General features: G+C 19.1%; 4 protein-coding genes across 4 annotated transcripts; 3 read left to right on the plus strand and 1 right to left on the minus strand.

Annotated features, from left to right (window-relative positions):
* Positions 1 to 4344: 4344 nt before the first annotated feature.
* Positions 4345 to 5847, plus strand: PRELSG_1409500 (conserved Plasmodium protein, unknown function; the record flags this gene model as incomplete). The annotated part of the gene is made up of 1 exon (XM_028679143.1): positions 4345 to 5847. The coding sequence occupies one exon, from the start codon at positions 4345 to 4347 to the stop codon at positions 5845 to 5847; it is 1503 nt and encodes a 500-aa protein (XP_028534886.1).
* Positions 5848 to 6657: 810 nt separating this feature from the next.
* On the minus strand, positions 6658 to 7119 carry PRELSG_1409600 (cytochrome c2 precursor, putative; the record flags this gene model as incomplete). The annotated part of the gene is made up of 1 exon (XM_028679144.1): positions 6658 to 7119. The coding sequence occupies one exon, from the start codon at positions 7117 to 7119 to the stop codon at positions 6658 to 6660; it is 462 nt and encodes a 153-aa protein (XP_028534887.1).
* A 2508-nt stretch (positions 7120 to 9627) lies between these two features.
* Positions 9628 to 12810, plus strand: M1AAP (M1-family alanyl aminopeptidase, putative; the record flags this gene model as incomplete). Its single annotated transcript, XM_028679146.1, has 1 exon — positions 9628 to 12810. The coding sequence occupies one exon, from the start codon at positions 9628 to 9630 to the stop codon at positions 12808 to 12810; it is 3183 nt and encodes a 1060-aa protein (XP_028534888.1).
* A 1966-nt stretch (positions 12811 to 14776) lies between these two features.
* vapA (vacuolar ATP synthase subunit a, putative) lies at positions 14777 to 16612 on the plus strand (the record flags this gene model as incomplete). Its single annotated transcript, XM_028679147.1, has 1 exon — positions 14777 to 16612. One exon carries the CDS (start codon positions 14777 to 14779, stop codon positions 16610 to 16612), a length of 1836 nt encoding a protein of 611 aa, XP_028534889.1.
* Between the last annotated feature and the right edge of the window lie 2244 nt (positions 16613 to 18856).

Below are 18856 nucleotides of genomic sequence, written 5' to 3' on the forward strand. Positions count from 1 at the left end.
ATTTATGAAGGACACATAAATTCTTCCTAGTAAAACTGTTTGTTAATAAAAAAAAAGAAATGAAAAAATTATTATATAAAATTTTTGTATATACTTTCAAATATTTTAAGTTTATTTTTTCATTTGAAATTTAAAGAATAAAAAAAAAAAATTGAAAATTTATGATATTATAATCATATATATAATACTTTAAACATAAAAAAAAAATTAAAAAATTGTAATAAATTATTTGAAAAATTTAAACAGTATATATATGTATATTTAATCTGAAATTTTTTAAAATATATATTTTAAAAAAACTATTATTATTGAAAGAGTAGATATATGTATATATATTTTACGTTATTCAAAAAAAAAAAAAAAAATTATTCAAAAAAAAAACTATAATATTATGAAAATTGTGTAATTGATAAATTATTTATTTTATTTTAAAAAGTAGTTTAACTTCAAAAAATATCTAAAAAGTTAGTAACAGAAGATATATATTATGAAATACTATAAAAATTATATATAAAAAAAAAAAGAAATAGCAATAAAGGCAAAGATATGTCAATTAACTACTGTTATTTTATTTTTTTATTTCTAAGATGAGTAAAAATGCTACTATTCACTAAATATTTAATGAATATAACATTATTATTTAAAAATAAGAAAAACAAAATTTCTAATTTTTAAAATTATGTGACTTTATTTAGAAATTAATCTATCATTTTAATATTATAATTTATTTTATTTTTATAATTTTTTTTTTTTTATAGTAACTATAAAGTAGGAAAATTTAATTGATATTTATGCTATGCAATTGGGTAATTATGCATTATAATGTTTCCTTAAAAATATTTTGTTGCAAATTAATAATATATTTTGTGAAAATAAAATCATAGCTAATATATTTATTTATATATTCATATAGTTGAAAATTATTAATTTTTTATATATGAAAAAAAAAAAAAAAAAATCATTTCTAAAACTTTTTTTATGATTATATCAGATATAGTTCTATTTTTATAGTAAATAATTTAAAAAAATATATTCCTTTATAATTAAAAAAAAAATAAAAGGAAAAAATTAAAAATTTAATTTAGAATTAAGGAATTGAACAATATCTATAATATTTATGTTTTATCAAATTTGAAAAATACAAGAAATATGCTAAGATCCTCTTTCACTTATTTTTTGTCCTATAAACTTAAATATACTGTTTTTATAAAGATTTAATAGAACTAAGGAAATATATATATATATATTTATTAAAATAAAAAATTGTGTTAGTTCAAACTGTTATTTTTTACATAATAGTGCTTCATAGAATTATTTACTTGAAGAATTTAAAATCACATAATTACAGTATAGTTATTAAAAATATTGAAAATATAAAAAACTTACACTATGGATATTTTTTTTTTTTTATAAAACGAAAATGTAATAAATAACGGTTGTGTTAATAATTTTTACAAAAATAGAATAATAATGTATATATGAATACTCATATCATAAAAGCTCAATTTTTAGAAAAATTATTATTAGTTATTTTGAAGTTTGTTTTAAAAATATTTATTTTTAAAATATAGTATTCTAAACTTTGAAATTGGTAATAAGGATTCTTAAATGTAATTCAAATGATAATATCAAATATCTATTATATTTACCAAACTATATGTGTAGTTTTAACAAAATATAGAGAATATGCAGTAAAAGAAAGTTATTACATTCGTTAAACTTTTTATACATTGTAATATGATCTTTGATACAGAAAATGAAAAAAAAAAAAAATTAGTACTAAAACTAAATGCTTAAGAATACTTTTTTTTTCTCTTTTATATTACCCTTTTTATATTTATTTTTATATTTAATTTTAATTTTTTTTTTTTCTTTTATATTCTAATTTTACCTAACCTCCTTTTTGGTAAGATTACGAATTTTAAAAAATTAACTCATTTAATGTTTTGTAGAAATAATTCTATATTTTCTTTTTTTTTTTATTTTAAATTTTAAATAAATAAGATCTTTAATATAAAAGTGCCTACGCATAAAAAAAAATTTCAAGGAAATATATTTAGAAAATAAACTTTAATATATATCTTGGAAAATATAAATAGTATATAATCAGCTTTAGAATGTATGTAGTTTCATCATGTAAATTAACACTAATAATAAAACTATATTTTATCTATTTCTATAATATATGGAGAATAAGAAATATAATTCTTTTTTTTACTTAAAAGCTTAGTATAATTACAAAATTTAATGATATAAATCTAGATTAATTTTTGCTTTTTGATGAAAAATATATTCTGGCAAGTTATTTATAATATTTATACATTTAATATTGTTCTCCAGAAAATAAAAAAAATAATAATAAATAGTTTATAAAAAATATTTTATATCTTTTAAAGTTATTTTATACAATATTCTTTTCCATAAAAGCTAAGTGAATCTTTGAAAATTATGTGATACTAAAAAATATTTTTAGATTTTTTAATTTTTTTTATATAGAATAAAAAGATTTACTGATTTTTATCATTTAAATATATATAGAACTATTTAATTCTGTGAATTGAAAAAAAAAAAAAAATACATATGTGTACATATATATTTTTTTAAAAGCAAGAATTACGTTCATAAATATATAGACATATATGTATAAATTAAAATATTTAATTAATTAAATATATTTTTATATAATATTTTACTAATATAGATAATTTTTATGAACTATATAAAATAATTATGTTCTTAATCTAAATTCTTTTTCTTTCCCAACATTTTAATTTGTTATATTATAAATTATTTAAATATAGAAATTATTAAATTTAATTATTATTTTTAATAAATTTTAATAATTTATGTATTACATAATTTAATTAAATGAAATATTTTTTTTTAGTTTTAATATTGGAAATTTATTTACATTTTTTCATATTGAACGAATATTAAAACAATTTAGATTAAAATTGTATAAAATTTAACTATATTAAAAACAAAAAAAAAAAGTAGAAAAAAATATTACAAATAAGGGATTCTTACTCTTTATAATTCCCAATATACTGAAAAGGGTAAGAGCAAAGAACGTTAATGTTTTAGATTCTAATTATACAAATATAAGTGGAAGCTATAAAATTAAAACATTAAAAATAAATAAGAAAAAATATAGGCATTAATTGAAATAATTTAAGTAAATATAACACTTATAAAAATTAACAAATTTCGTTTTTTTCAGTGTTTCTTCAAAAAAAAAAAAAAAAAAAATCTCCATTTTTGTAAACAATTTATCTATAACATAATATTTTTTAAAATTATTAAATAAATTTTAAAAATTTTAATTACTAAAAGAAACAATTTTAGAATAAAATAAATTTACAAATTTTAATTGAAAAATATCTATATATTTATAATTTTAAAATTTATTCTAAAATATTTCATTTATATATATATTTTTTTTTTTAATAATTTATTTTAACATAAATCACTGTTTGGTTTCCACCTACATAGGAAACTTTGAGAGAAAAAATATTTATGAAAGGATTTTTAGGAAGTAGTGTGGCATAATAATAATAAAAAAATATAAATATATATATATATATATATATAGATTGGATACATATCAAAATATATATTAAAAAAATATTACTTCTGTAGTTTTAAGCTGAATAAAATGTCCTTAAAAATTTTTATAAAATAGCTTGATATTAAAAAAAATTAAAAAATTAATATAGTTAAGTTTTAACATTTTTCCGAATATGTATTTTTTAAACCTTATGCTTTATTATAATAAGATTTCATTATCTTATAAATTATAAAATAAATAAATTCTTTGTTTTTTTACAAGAAACTTTAAGCAATTGTATTTAGTTTTTACACATAACTATTTTTAATTAAAGCAATTTTTTTTTTTTTTTTTTTTTGTCCTTGCGCTTTTATTTTTTATATTAAATATTATTTATTCTTAATTTTGTTATTTTCGTTATTATTTTTTTTTTTTCTTTAACATTAATAAACTGTTTTATTTGTTTAATGCAATTAATGATTATTATATTTATTTTATTTATAATTTTTTTTTTTTTAAACATGCATATTATGCTTTTTGTGAGATAAGGATTAAAAAACTATATATCACTTTTTTTTTTTAATATATAATTTTAAGTAAAAATTAATCGTTTCATATTACATGAGTTTTAATATAAATAATTTAATCATAAAAATTTTTAATTTTGTAAATTTTATTGCATAAAATGATATAAAGTTTAGATATTAAAATTATATTTGTTTTTATAATTTTAATTTTTAAAATAAAAAAAAATTTACATAAAAAAAGAAAAAAAAAAAAAAGAGTAATATAAAAATATGATAGGTAGTGATAATAATGACGAATATGTGTTAAAAATATGTAAAGAAAATGCAAATAAAGATATATTAGATAAAAGCAATGCAAATTCATGTACTTGCCAAAATAATGAAGTTATAGAAAACTTTTTAGAAAAAGAAAAGCTTAATTACAAGAATTTATTTTATCATAACAACAATTCGTCATATCAGTCTTTTAACGATAAAAATTTTAATCAAGAGAAGTTTAAAATATGTTTCAAAAGAGTTAAACAGGATAAGAAATACTCAGATAATGAATTCATTGAAAAGCCAAAAAATCGCATAATTAATAAAAATGGAAGAAATGCAAAAGAAAATATTCATTTCAAAAAAAAAGAAAATGAAGATAAAAAAAAACTAGAAGAAATAAAAGAAAAAAAAAAAGATATAAAGGAGGAAGAAGAAGAGAAAAAGGAAGAAAAAAAAAAAGTAAAAAAGGAAGAAGAAGAGGAAAAGGAAGAACAAAAAAAAGATTTAAAAAAGGAGGAAGAAGTAGTAAAAATAACAGAGTGTAATAAATTTGAAAAAAACGAACAAATGAATATAAATGAAATGAAAGAAAATAAACAAATTCAAGGTAAACAAGAATATAATAATGAACAAATTAAAAATAAATTCAGTGTTTTTCATATAGGAATAAATAAAATTGAAGCAATTAAAGCTTTATATAGAGACTGCAAGAACAATTTTAATAAAAGTTTTAAAGAGAAAATAAATAAATTAAATTCATTAATATATTTCTGTAATGATAATAACTTTGAAAATCATTTTTCTGTTGATTATATTAATGATACAGATAAGATAAATTCAATAAAAAAAGAAAGATTATCAAGATTATTTTTATACATTGAAGATATAAATAAATTAAAACAGGCATTTAAAGTTAAGCAACATAATAATTTGGAAATAGAAGACAATGAAAAAAAAGAATATTTTTATGATGCAAATGAAGATATTGAAGATTTTTTTATTTTCGATGATTCATTTTCTTGCTTAAATAATGAAGTAGAAAGCATTTTTACAGAAAGTGAAAACACAGCATTTTTAAAAGAAGACAAAGGTAATGATAATTTTATAGAAGAAGGAAAAGATAAATCAGACGAGGAAAATAATATGTTAAATATATTTACTAGGTTTTCTTTAAAAAATTATTATTGCTTCGATATTAATAAAAATTTGTGTTCTATATACGCTTTCACTCCAATGATAATTAAAAAATTTGCAGAAAAAATAAATTCTTATAACATAATTAAAAGTGATAAAATTTTAAATAATACTGAAGAAGACAATATAAACTTCTCATTAGATTGCAAAAATAGTGATAAATTTAATTATTATTCCCACTACGCTCTTGACAATAGTCATAACTTAGATACATATATTCAATTTCATTGTGATAAATGGCAAGAAAATATATATGATATTGTTGAAGTTAACAGTATTGAATTTGATTTTAATTGCTTAAAATGTAATATCATGTAAATATTTTAATAGAATAGATAAAAAGGTAGGGATATGCAAATGCATATTTTTTTACGAATAAATACATATTATTAATTAAAAAAAAAAAAATATGATAATATATAATTAAACAATAAAATTAATTTCTTATATTATTCGTATACTCAAGTTTTAACATGATATAAATATAAAAAAATTAACTATTTATATTTTATTGTTTTATTTAGTTGTCTTTAAAAAAAAAAGATTAAGAATTCATTTTTTTTTTTATTTTTTTTTATTTTTTTTTTTTAGTATATCATTATTAGAACTATTTAAATATGCAATTTCAATTTTATTCAAATAAAAAAAATTATATTTGTTAATATAAATTTTTTATAACTTTAATCAAAATTTTTAAATGTAAATAATAGAATTTTTGTTTTTTTATTTTTTAAATGATTCTTATTTATATGAAATAATAATAAAAATTATAGTAGTGACAAGTGAAGATAACAAAAATACAAGTAATGGTGATGATAATAATAATACTGTATTATTAAACATTAATTATTTAGATAAAATGTGCAAAATAAGATTAAAATAGAATGTATATGAAATAATATTTGGTTGAGTATATAATATATATAATGAAAACGAATAATTTAACAGAAAGAATGTGTTATATAAAGATAAATTTACTAAAAGAAATCACATGAAAAAAAAGAAATTATATAAGTATTTATGAAGATTAAGCCATTAAAAAAAAATAATAGGATATATACAAATAAGAAAAAAAAAAAAAACTAAACAATAATTTTTTTTCTTTTTATATTTTTAAATATTTAATTATTATTTTTTTTTTGAGTATTTTTCTGCAATTTCTCTTCCATGAGGATCATCATACGTTAACGTTTTTAAATAATGTACAATATCAACTCTGTCTTGAAAATTTGAAATCCCCTTGAAGTTCATACCAATATTTGATTCAACAAATTGCTTTGGATTTTTCATATATTTGAGTAAATTGACATCATTCCATATAATACCTGACGAGTACATATCAGGAGAAACTTGAAATGGTGAATTTCCCATAGTCATTCCAGCTGTTCTGTTATATACATTAAATAAAGAGGGTCCCCAACTTGTGAATCCTGAGTTTGTTTGACTATTGTCAGGAGCTATTGAATGACACTGTTTACAATGCTTCTTAAATAGTTTTTCTCCTTTTATTTTATCACCCTTAGGTAATACGAAATTGTCTGATAATTCATCTTCAAGCATATCACTCATATTACTATTATTCATTTTCATTATTTAAGCACTCTTTCACATGATTTATTATATATATATATATATATATATATTTATTTATTTATTTATTTATTTTATTTTTTATTTAAACTTTCTTTAAATACACTATTTTTTATACATATAATATTTTCTTGTGTTATTATTATCTTTATAATATTTTTTATTTATACTTTTTTCTACATCTTTTGTGTTGTTTTTTCTTTTTTTAAGTTATCTCGTTATTTTATTTTACTTTTTGTTTTCAACAGTAAAATAAAAATAAGATTATTAAATTTATTCTTAAATAAATTCAATTTTCGTCATAAAAGGAAATATTTTTTTTATTTTTCTATTATTTAGATATTCAATATTAATAAAAAAAAAAATGTTATTAAAAAACCAACGAATATGGAAAAAGTGTCATAGTTAATTTTTTTTAACTTGTGCGTTTTTTTTTTTTAGAAATGAAGAATTATAACCTTTTGAAAATTAGAAACTTTAAAATGAAATTTTTTAAATGAATAATTATCAAGAATTTAACAAAAATTCTTTTATGAACTAAAAATATATTCTTTTGAAAAAAAAAATGATATAAAAAAAAAAATCTTAAAAGCTATACCTTTTATAGCACAAAATTTTGAGATTAATTTGAATAATAGTTTTAAGAAATAAAGATAAAATTAAGAATTCAACAACTTTAAAAATTTTTTGAGAAACAGTCAAAAATTTTACGTTTCTTGTTTTCAACGTAATACTTCATCTTATAACAAAAATAAAAATTTTGTCACAAATGCTTTTTTTCCTTGACATATTTACCTTCACTATTTTGCATAAAAAAAGAAAATATTATTTTTTTACTTAATAAAATCTTACAAAAACAAATTATATTACATAAAAAAAACATAAAATAAAACAAAATTGTATAGAGTTTTCTTGGGTGAGTATTTAAATAAAATTGTATATTACGTTGGAAAATATATATAAATTTCCTTGAAATTAAATTTATTATTAGGAAATGTTCGAAATTTATAGAAATTTGTGTTAACGTATTTTTTTTTTTTTAAATAAACTGAAATATAGTAACCAAATGAGAAATTATAAATGTAAAAAACATAACTAAATGTTCAAAATAAAATATGAATGCACTTTTAATATAACAAAAATAAATACATTAATAATCCTAGAAAATTAAAATTTTATGTTAAATTTAATTTTATAGATTAAATATATATTGTGGAATTTTATAACTTGAATGTATTATTTTTTATTTATATGATATATACCGTTTATTTGTATGTGTTAAAACGCCACTGAGTTTCAAAAAAATTCACTATAAAATACATAGTCCACGTAATTATACTCTAAATTTAACAATTTTTTTTTTATTTTAAAAAAATAACAAAAAATTATACTTATTAGTTACAAGTCTACTTAAAATGGCTTTGTTAATTTTAGTGAAATCTTCAGAGAATAAAAAATTAAATTTTAACTAGATAATAATTAAACTATAAAGCATAGAAATTATCTAAAATTATCCTCTTCTTTCTCACATTTCGATTAAAAAAGAATATAACATTATATATGCATTATGAATGTGACTATAGAAAAAGAAATGTTCTCTCTATATGAGTACACGGCTTAAGTTTTTGTTTTTTTTATTAAATATTATATTAGCAATGTATTAAACCTATTATAATTACATATTTTTATAAAGTATATTTTAAAACTTTTTTTTTTATATGGATTCATTATAAAGAAACGAACTTCGATGAACATATAGAATATATATATATTTTATTATATAATATATATTATACATTTATGGATTTTTGATATATACTGAAAAAAAAATGATCATGATCATAGCTTTTAATCAATTCTATATACTATTTAGATTTTAGTTACGAATGTTTTAGAAAAAATAAAGAAATTAAAGCATGCATTTTAAATGAAAAAATGCTATAAAATTAAACTAACTTAAAAAAAAAAATTACTAGTTTATAAAAGCTAAAGCAAAAAAAAAAAAATTAAAAATATAATTATGTACATCTTTAACAATAGTTGAAATATTCAATACAATTCATAATTAGTTTTTAATATCTAAATTTCATTTAAAATTTAGATTTAAATCGTTTTTAAAAAATAATTTCTCATTTTAAAATTTTAAAAAGTTAAATTTTTAGAGAAAAAAACTATATTATGTAACATTTTCCAAATCTTTAAATAAATATAATAACGCTATATATATATAAAATTTTTTAACAGCAAATTTTTTTTTTTTTTTTAAAATTACATTCTTTAAAAAATATTTTAATAGTTCTCTGCATAAAATTTATTTTAAAAGAATATTTTTTTTTTAAATATATAGAAAGTTTTATTGCATGCTCAAACTGAGTTTTAAAAAAAAAAAATATACACAAAAATTATGCTACGCGTAGCGCAAATATTTTAAAAAAAAAAAGTTATACGTATTTAACTTTGTATGCATACATGTAAATTTATTATTCTTATTTATTATTTTTTTACAAAATGAATTTAAGAAAAATACTTAGCTATAATTTTTTTATTATATCAGTTTTAATTTTAGCAAATTCTCTTAACAAGCATAAAAATACTTGCATGATAAAAAATATTTTTCAAATTAATTCACACAGAGTGACAAGTCGTTTGCTAAAATCTAATTCAAGTCAAAAAAATTTAATTAAAAATCTAAATTTTAAACACTTAATTCATGAATTATCATTTAGCAAATTTGTAAATTTAGATTTATTTCAAAAGGATATTTTTAAGAACGTAAACAGTAGAATCAAACCTCAGTCATACATAATACAGAAAAGATTAATGAGTGAAAACGGGGATAGGAATTCATCAGATAAGGATAGAAAAAGAAGCGGCCCAATAGTTAAAAGTGGAGGCAATACTCAAGGGAAAAAAATGAAAGTACTTAATGAAGCCTCAGGAACGACAAGTAAAACAGAAGAAATAGTTACACAAACAGGAAACGGAGGCGATGATGTATCTGATAATAATAAAGAATCTCCTAAAGTAATTTACAGGACTGATTACAAGCCAAGTGGTTTCAAAATACATAATATCGGATTACATATAGATATCCATGAAGATCATACTACAGTATCATCTGATTTAGATATGGAAACGAGTTTACACTATGGAGGAGAAGATTTAATTTTTGATGGTGTTGGCTTAGAAATAAAAGAGATATATATAGATGGATCTTTATTGCATGAAGGAGAGCATTATACATATGATAATGAGTATTTAACTATTTTTTCTAGAAATGTACCAAAAAGTAATTTTAAATTTTCTTCTAAAGTAATTATACATCCTGAAACTAACTATGCATTAACAGGTATATATAAATCAAAAAATATTATTGTTTCCCAATGTGAAGCATCAGGCTTTCGTCATATAACATTTTTTATTGATAGACCAGATATAATGGCAAAATATGATGTAACATTAACTGCAGATAAAAAAAAATACCCAGTATTATTAAGTAATGGAGACAAGGTAAGTGAATATGATTTAACTGAAGGGAGACATGGAGCAAGATTTGTTGACCCTTATTTAAAACCATGCTATTTATTTGCTGTAGTTGCAGGAGACTTAAAACATTTAAGTGATACATATGTTACGAAATTTTCTAAAAAGAAGGTAGAATTATATGTATTTAGTGAAGAAAAATATGTATCTAAATTAAAATGGGCTTTAGAATGTTTAAAAAAAGCTATGGCATTTGATGAAAATTATTTCGGTTTAGAATATGATTTAACTAGATTAAACTTAGTTGCAGTATCTGATTTTAATCAAGGAGCAATGGAAAATAAAGGATTAAATATATTTAATGCTAATTCACTATTAGCCTCAAAAAAAAAATCTGTAGATTTCTCCTTTGAAAGAATATTAACAGTTGTAGGCCACGAATATTTTCATAATTACACAGGGAATAGAGTTACATTGAGAGATTGGTTTCAGTTAACTCTAAAAGAAGGGTTAACTGTTCATAGAGAAAATCTTTTTTCAGAACACATTACCAAAACAGCTACATTTCGTTTAGATCATGTGAATTATCTAAGAAGTGTTCAATTTTTGGAAGACTCTTCACCATTATCACATCCAATAAGACCTGAATCCTATGTAAGTATGGAAAATTTTTATACATCAACAGTTTATGATAAAGGTAGTGAGGTTATGAGAATGTATCTAACAATTTTAGGTGAAGAATATTACAAGAAAGGTATGGATATTTATATAAAAAAAAACGATGGAAAAACTGCAACATGTGAAGATTTTAATGAAGCAATGAACGAAGCATATAAACTAAAAAAAGGTGATAGTAATGTTAACCTAGATCAATTTTTATTATGGTTTTCACAAAGTGGAACTCCCCATGTTACTGCAACTTATTCATATGACAAAGATAAAAAAGAATTTACTGTTAAATTAAGTCAATATACAAAAGAAGATGCTAATCAAAAAGAGAAGAAAGCCTTGTTTATTCCAATTAAAATTGGTCTTATCAACCCCCAAAACGGAAAGGATATTATTCCAGAAGCTTTGCTCGAATTTACCAAAGAAAATGAAATCTTTGTTTTTAAAAATATTGAAGAAAAACCAATTCCATCTTTGTTCAGAGCATTTAGTGCCCCAGTTTATATTAAAGATAATTTAACTGATGAAGAGCGTATTTTGTTACTTAAATATGATACAGATGCATTTGTTAGATTTAACGTTTGTGTAGATTTATACATAAAGCAGATTTTAACAAATTATAATGAAATTTTACAAGCTAAAAATGAAGGTAAGGATAAACCTGAATTAACACCTGTCAATAAAGAATTTATTAATGCTATCAAATATTTATTGAATGATTCAAAAGCTGATCCTGGTTTTAAATCATACATGATAACTCTACCTAATGATAGATATATTATAAATTTTGTAAATAATTTAGATACAGATGTATTATATGAAACTAAAAATTTTATTTATAAGCAAATTGGCAATGAATTAAATGACGACTACTTTACAATTTTCAAAAGCATAAAACCGAAAGCTGATGACATGACCCATTTTGATGATGAATCTTACGTTGACTTTGATCAAATAAATGTAAGAAAATTAAGAAACACACTGTTATCATTGCTAAGTAAAGCAAAATATCCAAAGATTTTGGAATACATTATGGAACAATCTGATTCACCTTATCCTACAAATTGGCTTACAAGTCTTACTGCTTCTGCATATTATGATAAATATTACGAACTTTATGAAAAAACTTATAATCTTGCTAAAGAAGATGAATTACTTTTACAAGAGTGGTTAAAGACTGTATCAAGATCTGATAGAGATGATATATATGATATTATTAAAAGGCTTGAAGTAGAAGTTTTAAAAGATACTAAAAATCCAAATGAAATTAGAGCAGTATATAGTCAATTTAGTTTTAATATAAGATACTTTAACCATATTTCTGGAAAAGGTTACAAATTACTAGCTGATGTAATAATTAAAACTGATTCGTTTAATCCTCAGTTAGCAACTCAATTATGTGATCCATTTAAATTATGGAATAAATTAGACATAAAAAGACAAAAATTAATGCTTGATGAAATAAATAGAATTCTTCAAAAAGATAATTTATCTACTAATTTAAAAGAATATTTATTAAGATTGACAAATAAATTATAAAATATTATAAATATATAGTTGTATTAAAAAATTATATTTCTATACTTAATTTAAAAAAAAAAAAATTTTTATTTTTATTTTTAATCTATATATAATTGTAAAATAGAATTATGAAATATAAAAAAATCTTCATACAGAGAATTTAAGATTTTTTTTTTTTAATATTTATAATTTTCTATTGAAAGTAAGATCGTATGCATGCTTGAGTTTTATTATATAATCTAGGAATAAATACACTACTTTGAGCATTTTTTAATTCCAGGGTCATGGGTATATTATACATTACTTATTAAAATATGAACTATTTTATTTATATTTTTATTCACTAATATAAAAAGCTAAAACGTAATGCTTAAGCAGTTACACTTTTTCATTATCAATAGTTATTGAGAAATATTTTTATATTTTTACATAAATGAAATAATAATAATGAAGAAAAGATTTAACAATATTTCTTTTCAGAATATATATATCTTTCTAAAACTTTATATTAGTCAAAAATACTAATTTATTTATGACAAAATACTTAAAAGTAATACATATATATATATATAGAAATTTTTATTTTTATTTTATTTCTATATTAATTTTAGCTACTTTTATTATAACATATTTTTATTAATGCTATAAACAAAAAATATTAATTTCAATTAGTATGAAAAAAATATATTAACTCATATGAATGCGTTCAGCAATAATATAACATTTAGTTAATATTAACAAGTTCATTTACCCATAGTGTTTAATGATAGGGCTTTTTAAAATCAAACACAAAATTATAATATTTTTATGTAAAGAAAAATAGTAAATTTTTTTAACATTTTAAAGTTATTTTTTTCCCTCTCTTTTAAAATATAACAAAAAATTTTTAAATTATAGGGAACATAAATTTATATAACGGTAATTTTTTATAATTAAAAATTATAATTTTTTTTGTATAGAATAAAAAAAAAAAAAGCAATTTTCTTTTTAATACGAACTTTTAGAATTTTTGTTTTTTTTTAATTTCTTTTTCCCTTTAAATTTATTATAATAACTATAAAAAAGGCACAAAATTGTATTCATAGATTAGGTATATTTATCAATAATTGAATTATCCAATTTTATATTTTGTACAATTTTCAACTTGTTATTGGAATAAAGCATATGCACACACAAAAAAAAAGTAAAAAAAAAAAAAAAATACACAAAGATATTTTTTATTTATTAAAAATATTTATTCAAAATTTTATAAGAATTATTTTATTTCAATAAAGTTATAATAAGATACAAAAAAAAAAAAAAATTTTTTAATTAAAAAATTATAAATTTCGTAGAAAAAAAAAATATCAAAAGAAAAAATTATATGAACTATTTCATATGTAAAATTTTTAAAGTATATATCATTTCACTAAAAACACATATAGATATAATTATTTTTGTTAAAATTAAGAGAATAGAAAAAATAAAATTTTAAAAAAATATTTAAAAAAAAAAATTATTTAGAAAAAATATAAATTAAAATGGAAATATTTTAAAGCATAAAAAAAAAAAAAAAAAAAAAGCCTAATAAGATAATAATTTAAAAATATGTATTTAAGTATGATACTTTTTAGATTAACCTAAAGAAGGAAAAAAGTAAAAAATAAAAAAAAAATAAAAATAAAAAGAATTTTTTTTTTTTTTTTAATTGAAACTATTAATATATTTGATAAGAAGTAAACCAAAACAAAAAAAAGAAAAAAGAATACTTTTTATTAATATTTCATAAGAATAATTTTGTGTGCTAATAAGAATATGATAAATTTTCTTTATTTTTTTATTACATATTTTTAAATTAAATAATGTGAATATTTTTGGTTATGTATATATTTTAGTATTTTTACTTAAAAAATTCGATATTTTCATAAATATTACTTGCTTATTTTTTTTTTTTTTTTTTACTAAATCCTTTTTTTTTAAGTTTTTTCTTTTTTTTTCTTGGAAAATGACAAAACCCTCTGTCGAAAATGAAGAGCCTGGAATAATTTATAAAGTAGCAGGATCTTTAGTTATTGCTGAGCGTATGAGTGGAACAAGAATGTATGAGCTAGCTAAAGTTGGTTGGAATAAATTAGTAGGAGAAATCATTAGATTAGAAGGAAACTATGCATATATACAAGTTTATGAGGATACCTCTGGTTTATCTGTTGGGGATCCTGTTACTAAAACAGGTAATGCATTATCAGTAGAATTAGGCCCCGGAATTTTAGATAACATTTATGATGGAATTCAAAGACCTCTAGAAAGAATTGCTAATATATGTGGTGATGTGTACATATATAAAGGAATAGATTTAACACCTTTAGACCATGACAAGGAGTGGCAATTTTATTGCAATAAGAAACTAAAGTTAAATGATATAGTAACAGGTGGTGACATATTTGGATATGTTGATGAAAATAAATTATTTAAAGAACATAAAATTATGGCTCCTCCTAATGCTAAAGGTCGTGTTACCTATATTGCTCCTGATGGAACATACACTTTAAAAGACAAAATATTTGAATTAGAATACCAAGGAAAAAAGTATACCTATGGTTTATCTCATTTGTGGCCTGTTAGAGATCCTAGACCTGTTTTAGAAAAAATAACAGGTGACACATTATTATTAACAGGTCAGAGAGTTTTAGATTCTTTATTTCCAACAGTACAAGGTGGCACGTGTGCTATTCCAGGTGCTTTTGGATGTGGAAAAACATGTGTATCTCAAGCTTTATCAAAATATTCAAATAGTGAAGTTATTATTTATGTAGGATGTGGAGAAAGAGGAAATGAAATGGCAGAAATTTTGTCAGATTTTCCAGAATTAACAACTAAAGTAGATAATGAAGAAGTTGGAATTATGCAAAGGACATGCTTGGTAGCTAATACATCAAATATGCCCGTTGCTGCAAGGGAAGCTAGTATTTACACTGGAATTACTTTATGTGAATATTTTCGTGATATGGGTTATAATGCCACTATGATGGCTGATAGTACCAGTAGATGGGCAGAAGCCTTAAGAGAAATTTCTGGAAGATTAGCCGAAATGCCTGCTGATAGTGGGTATCCTGCGTATTTAGGAGCGAGATTAGCTTCTTTTTACGAACGTGCAGGTAAGGTGAAATGTATTGGTTCTCCTTCTCGTATTGGTTCTATTACCATTGTTGGTGCAGTTTCTCCACCAGGAGGAGACTTCTCAGACCCAGTTACTACAGCTACCATGTCTATTGTTCAAGCTTTTTGGGGATTGGATAAAAAACTTGCACAAAGAAAGCATTTTCCATCTGTTAATTGGTCCACTTCTTTTTCAAAATATATTAGACAATTAGAACAATATTTTGATAATTTTGATCAGGACTTTTTGTCTTTAAGACAAAAAATAAGTGATATATTGCAACAAGAAAGTGATTTAAATGATATCGTTCAATTAGTTGGAAAAGATTCTTTATCTGAAGATCAGAAAGTAGTAATGGAAGTTGCAAAAATTATAAGAGAAGATTTTCTTCAGCAAAATGCATTTAGTGATTATGATTACATGTGCCCTTTGCAAAAAACTGTGGGTATGATGAAAATAATTTGCCATTTTTATGCTCAATGCTTGAGAACTTTACAAGAATACGATTCAAGAGATAGAAAAATTGGATGGGGATCTATATATAATACTTTAAGACCTACTATAAATAAAATTACTCATATGAAATTTGAATCTCCAAAAAATTCAGATGAATATTTTAAAAAATATTTTAAAGCATTAGAAGAAGAAATAACCGTTGGATTAAGAAACTTAGTTGAAAAATAAAAATATATACGAAAAAAATATTATGATGCATTATATTATATTTTTAGTAATGTAAAATTTAATTTTAAATTAAATTCCATTTCATTTCATTTTTTTTTTTTTTATTATAATAATAATATTTTACGCTAATTCGAATTTAAATAAAAAAGTTGAAATATATATATTTTTATTCCTTTATTATGCTTATATATTCTAAAGTATATGTGTATATATATATATATGTTCATACAATGATTCCTTGAAAAAATATTATTACATGAATAATATATTTTATACTTTATAGTTTTTTTTAATATTTTTAATTTTTTTTTTTAATTTTTTTTATTTGTTAATTATAAATTATATTACAAGAATATATATATATAATATTAACTTATCATTAAATTTAATTTCATATATATATATGCAAGTTTTAGATTTATTTCCTTTTAATTTTTTTATTAAATTTTTTTTTGTTAGTTTATTAAAGGAATATAATAATATATATATATAAAATATAATGATTTGCCTTTATCTAAATTTTTTTTTCATTTATTGTTCCTATTATTATATTTAAGAATTTATTATTACCTTTTATTTCTTTTTTTTTTTCAATTCACATTATATTTTTATTTTAAAGAAAAAAGCAAAAAAGAAAACTAACAACTAATATAGAATACAAAAAAAGTTTATAATATATAGTAATAATAGTACATAAACAAAAAATTAATTGAAATAAAAAAATAAACAGATTGTCAAAAGTAAAAAATTGAATTACTTAAGAAGCAACCCATCATTTTAAGAAAAAGGAAAAAATGATACTACTACATCTTAAATAAATAATAAAAGAATAAAAAGAGTATTATATATAATATTTATTAATTCATTAAAATATATTAAATATTATTTTATTTGTTCTTATAATTTTATTTTTATATTAATACAAAAAAAAAAAAAAGGAAATTATCTACCATAATTTTTTTAAAAAGATAAAGTTAATAAATAACATCAATCTTTTTTTGTTTATTCATTTTAAATAAATAGCTACAATTATCTGTATTTTTTAATGCATCTGATATTTTCGTTTTTGTTTTCTCTCATCAACTAAATATATTTCTTAAATTAATTATTACAAATGATAAATTTACATTTTAAAATAATATATACACAAAAAATATTGATAATTATTAATAATTATTAATTTTAATATAAAAATAATTTAAATATATGTTTAGTAGTACATAAAATTAACAAAATATAGGAATAATTGTAAATAAATTATAAGTTAAAATTGTCTTCATCAATTTTAAGATTTTATTAAATTAAAATATAAGAAAAAATACCTACATATTTTCACATTATATTGAATTATTTCATTTTTTTATTATAATAAAAAAAAAAGAAAAACAATTACCTAAATATAATGTACCAAATTTTTATGAATAAATATTTAATTTATCTTTAATTCATTAAAATAAAATAATTAATTTTATACAACACAAGAGTGTAATAATTTGTTCTTAAATATTTTAAATAAGTATCATGGTTTATTTATTCTTTTAATTTTCTTTTTAAATTTTAAATAAATGATTTCGGAATTTTATGTGCCACTTTTTTTACATTATTTTTTTTAATATTATTGAATATAAATTTTTTATCTATTATTTGAATGTATAATTCAGCTTTTGAAAAAATTATTTACTTGATAAAAAAATAATAATTATAAATAGATATTTTTATGGGAAGTTGCATTTGGATTTTTAATGATATAAAGATTGTATTTTTTTTTTAAAATTAATACAAAAAAAAAGGAAAAAACTTATATAAATTGATATATAATTTATTATAGTGTGTTATTATATGTTATTTTTTGAGAATAACTATAATGGAAAAAATGCAAAAAATGAAAAAATAACATTAGAGGATTTGAAAAAGAAAATATTATGCATGTACTAAATTTAATAATGAACGATTCTAATAATATATATGATAATTTAAATTTAAAAAAAAAATAAAAAGAAATTATCTTATTATGAATTGTATATATGAATATATATTTAGAAGAAATGTTTAGAAATATATACACTATTATTAAATACTATAATGTTATATATATTTAATATTCTTAATATTAAAATTTCTAAGAATATGTTATTTTTATGTAAAAGAAAAATAATAATAAATAATACTTTTGTTACATAGATTAAATTGTTCATTGAAGTGTATATTTTTCTTAAAAAAAAAATTATAAAATTTTGTGAGAAA

This window comes from Plasmodium relictum (assembly GCF_900005765.1).
Source record: "Plasmodium relictum strain SGS1 genome assembly, chromosome: 14".
Lineage (NCBI taxonomy): Eukaryota > Apicomplexa > Aconoidasida > Haemosporida > Plasmodiidae > Plasmodium > Plasmodium relictum.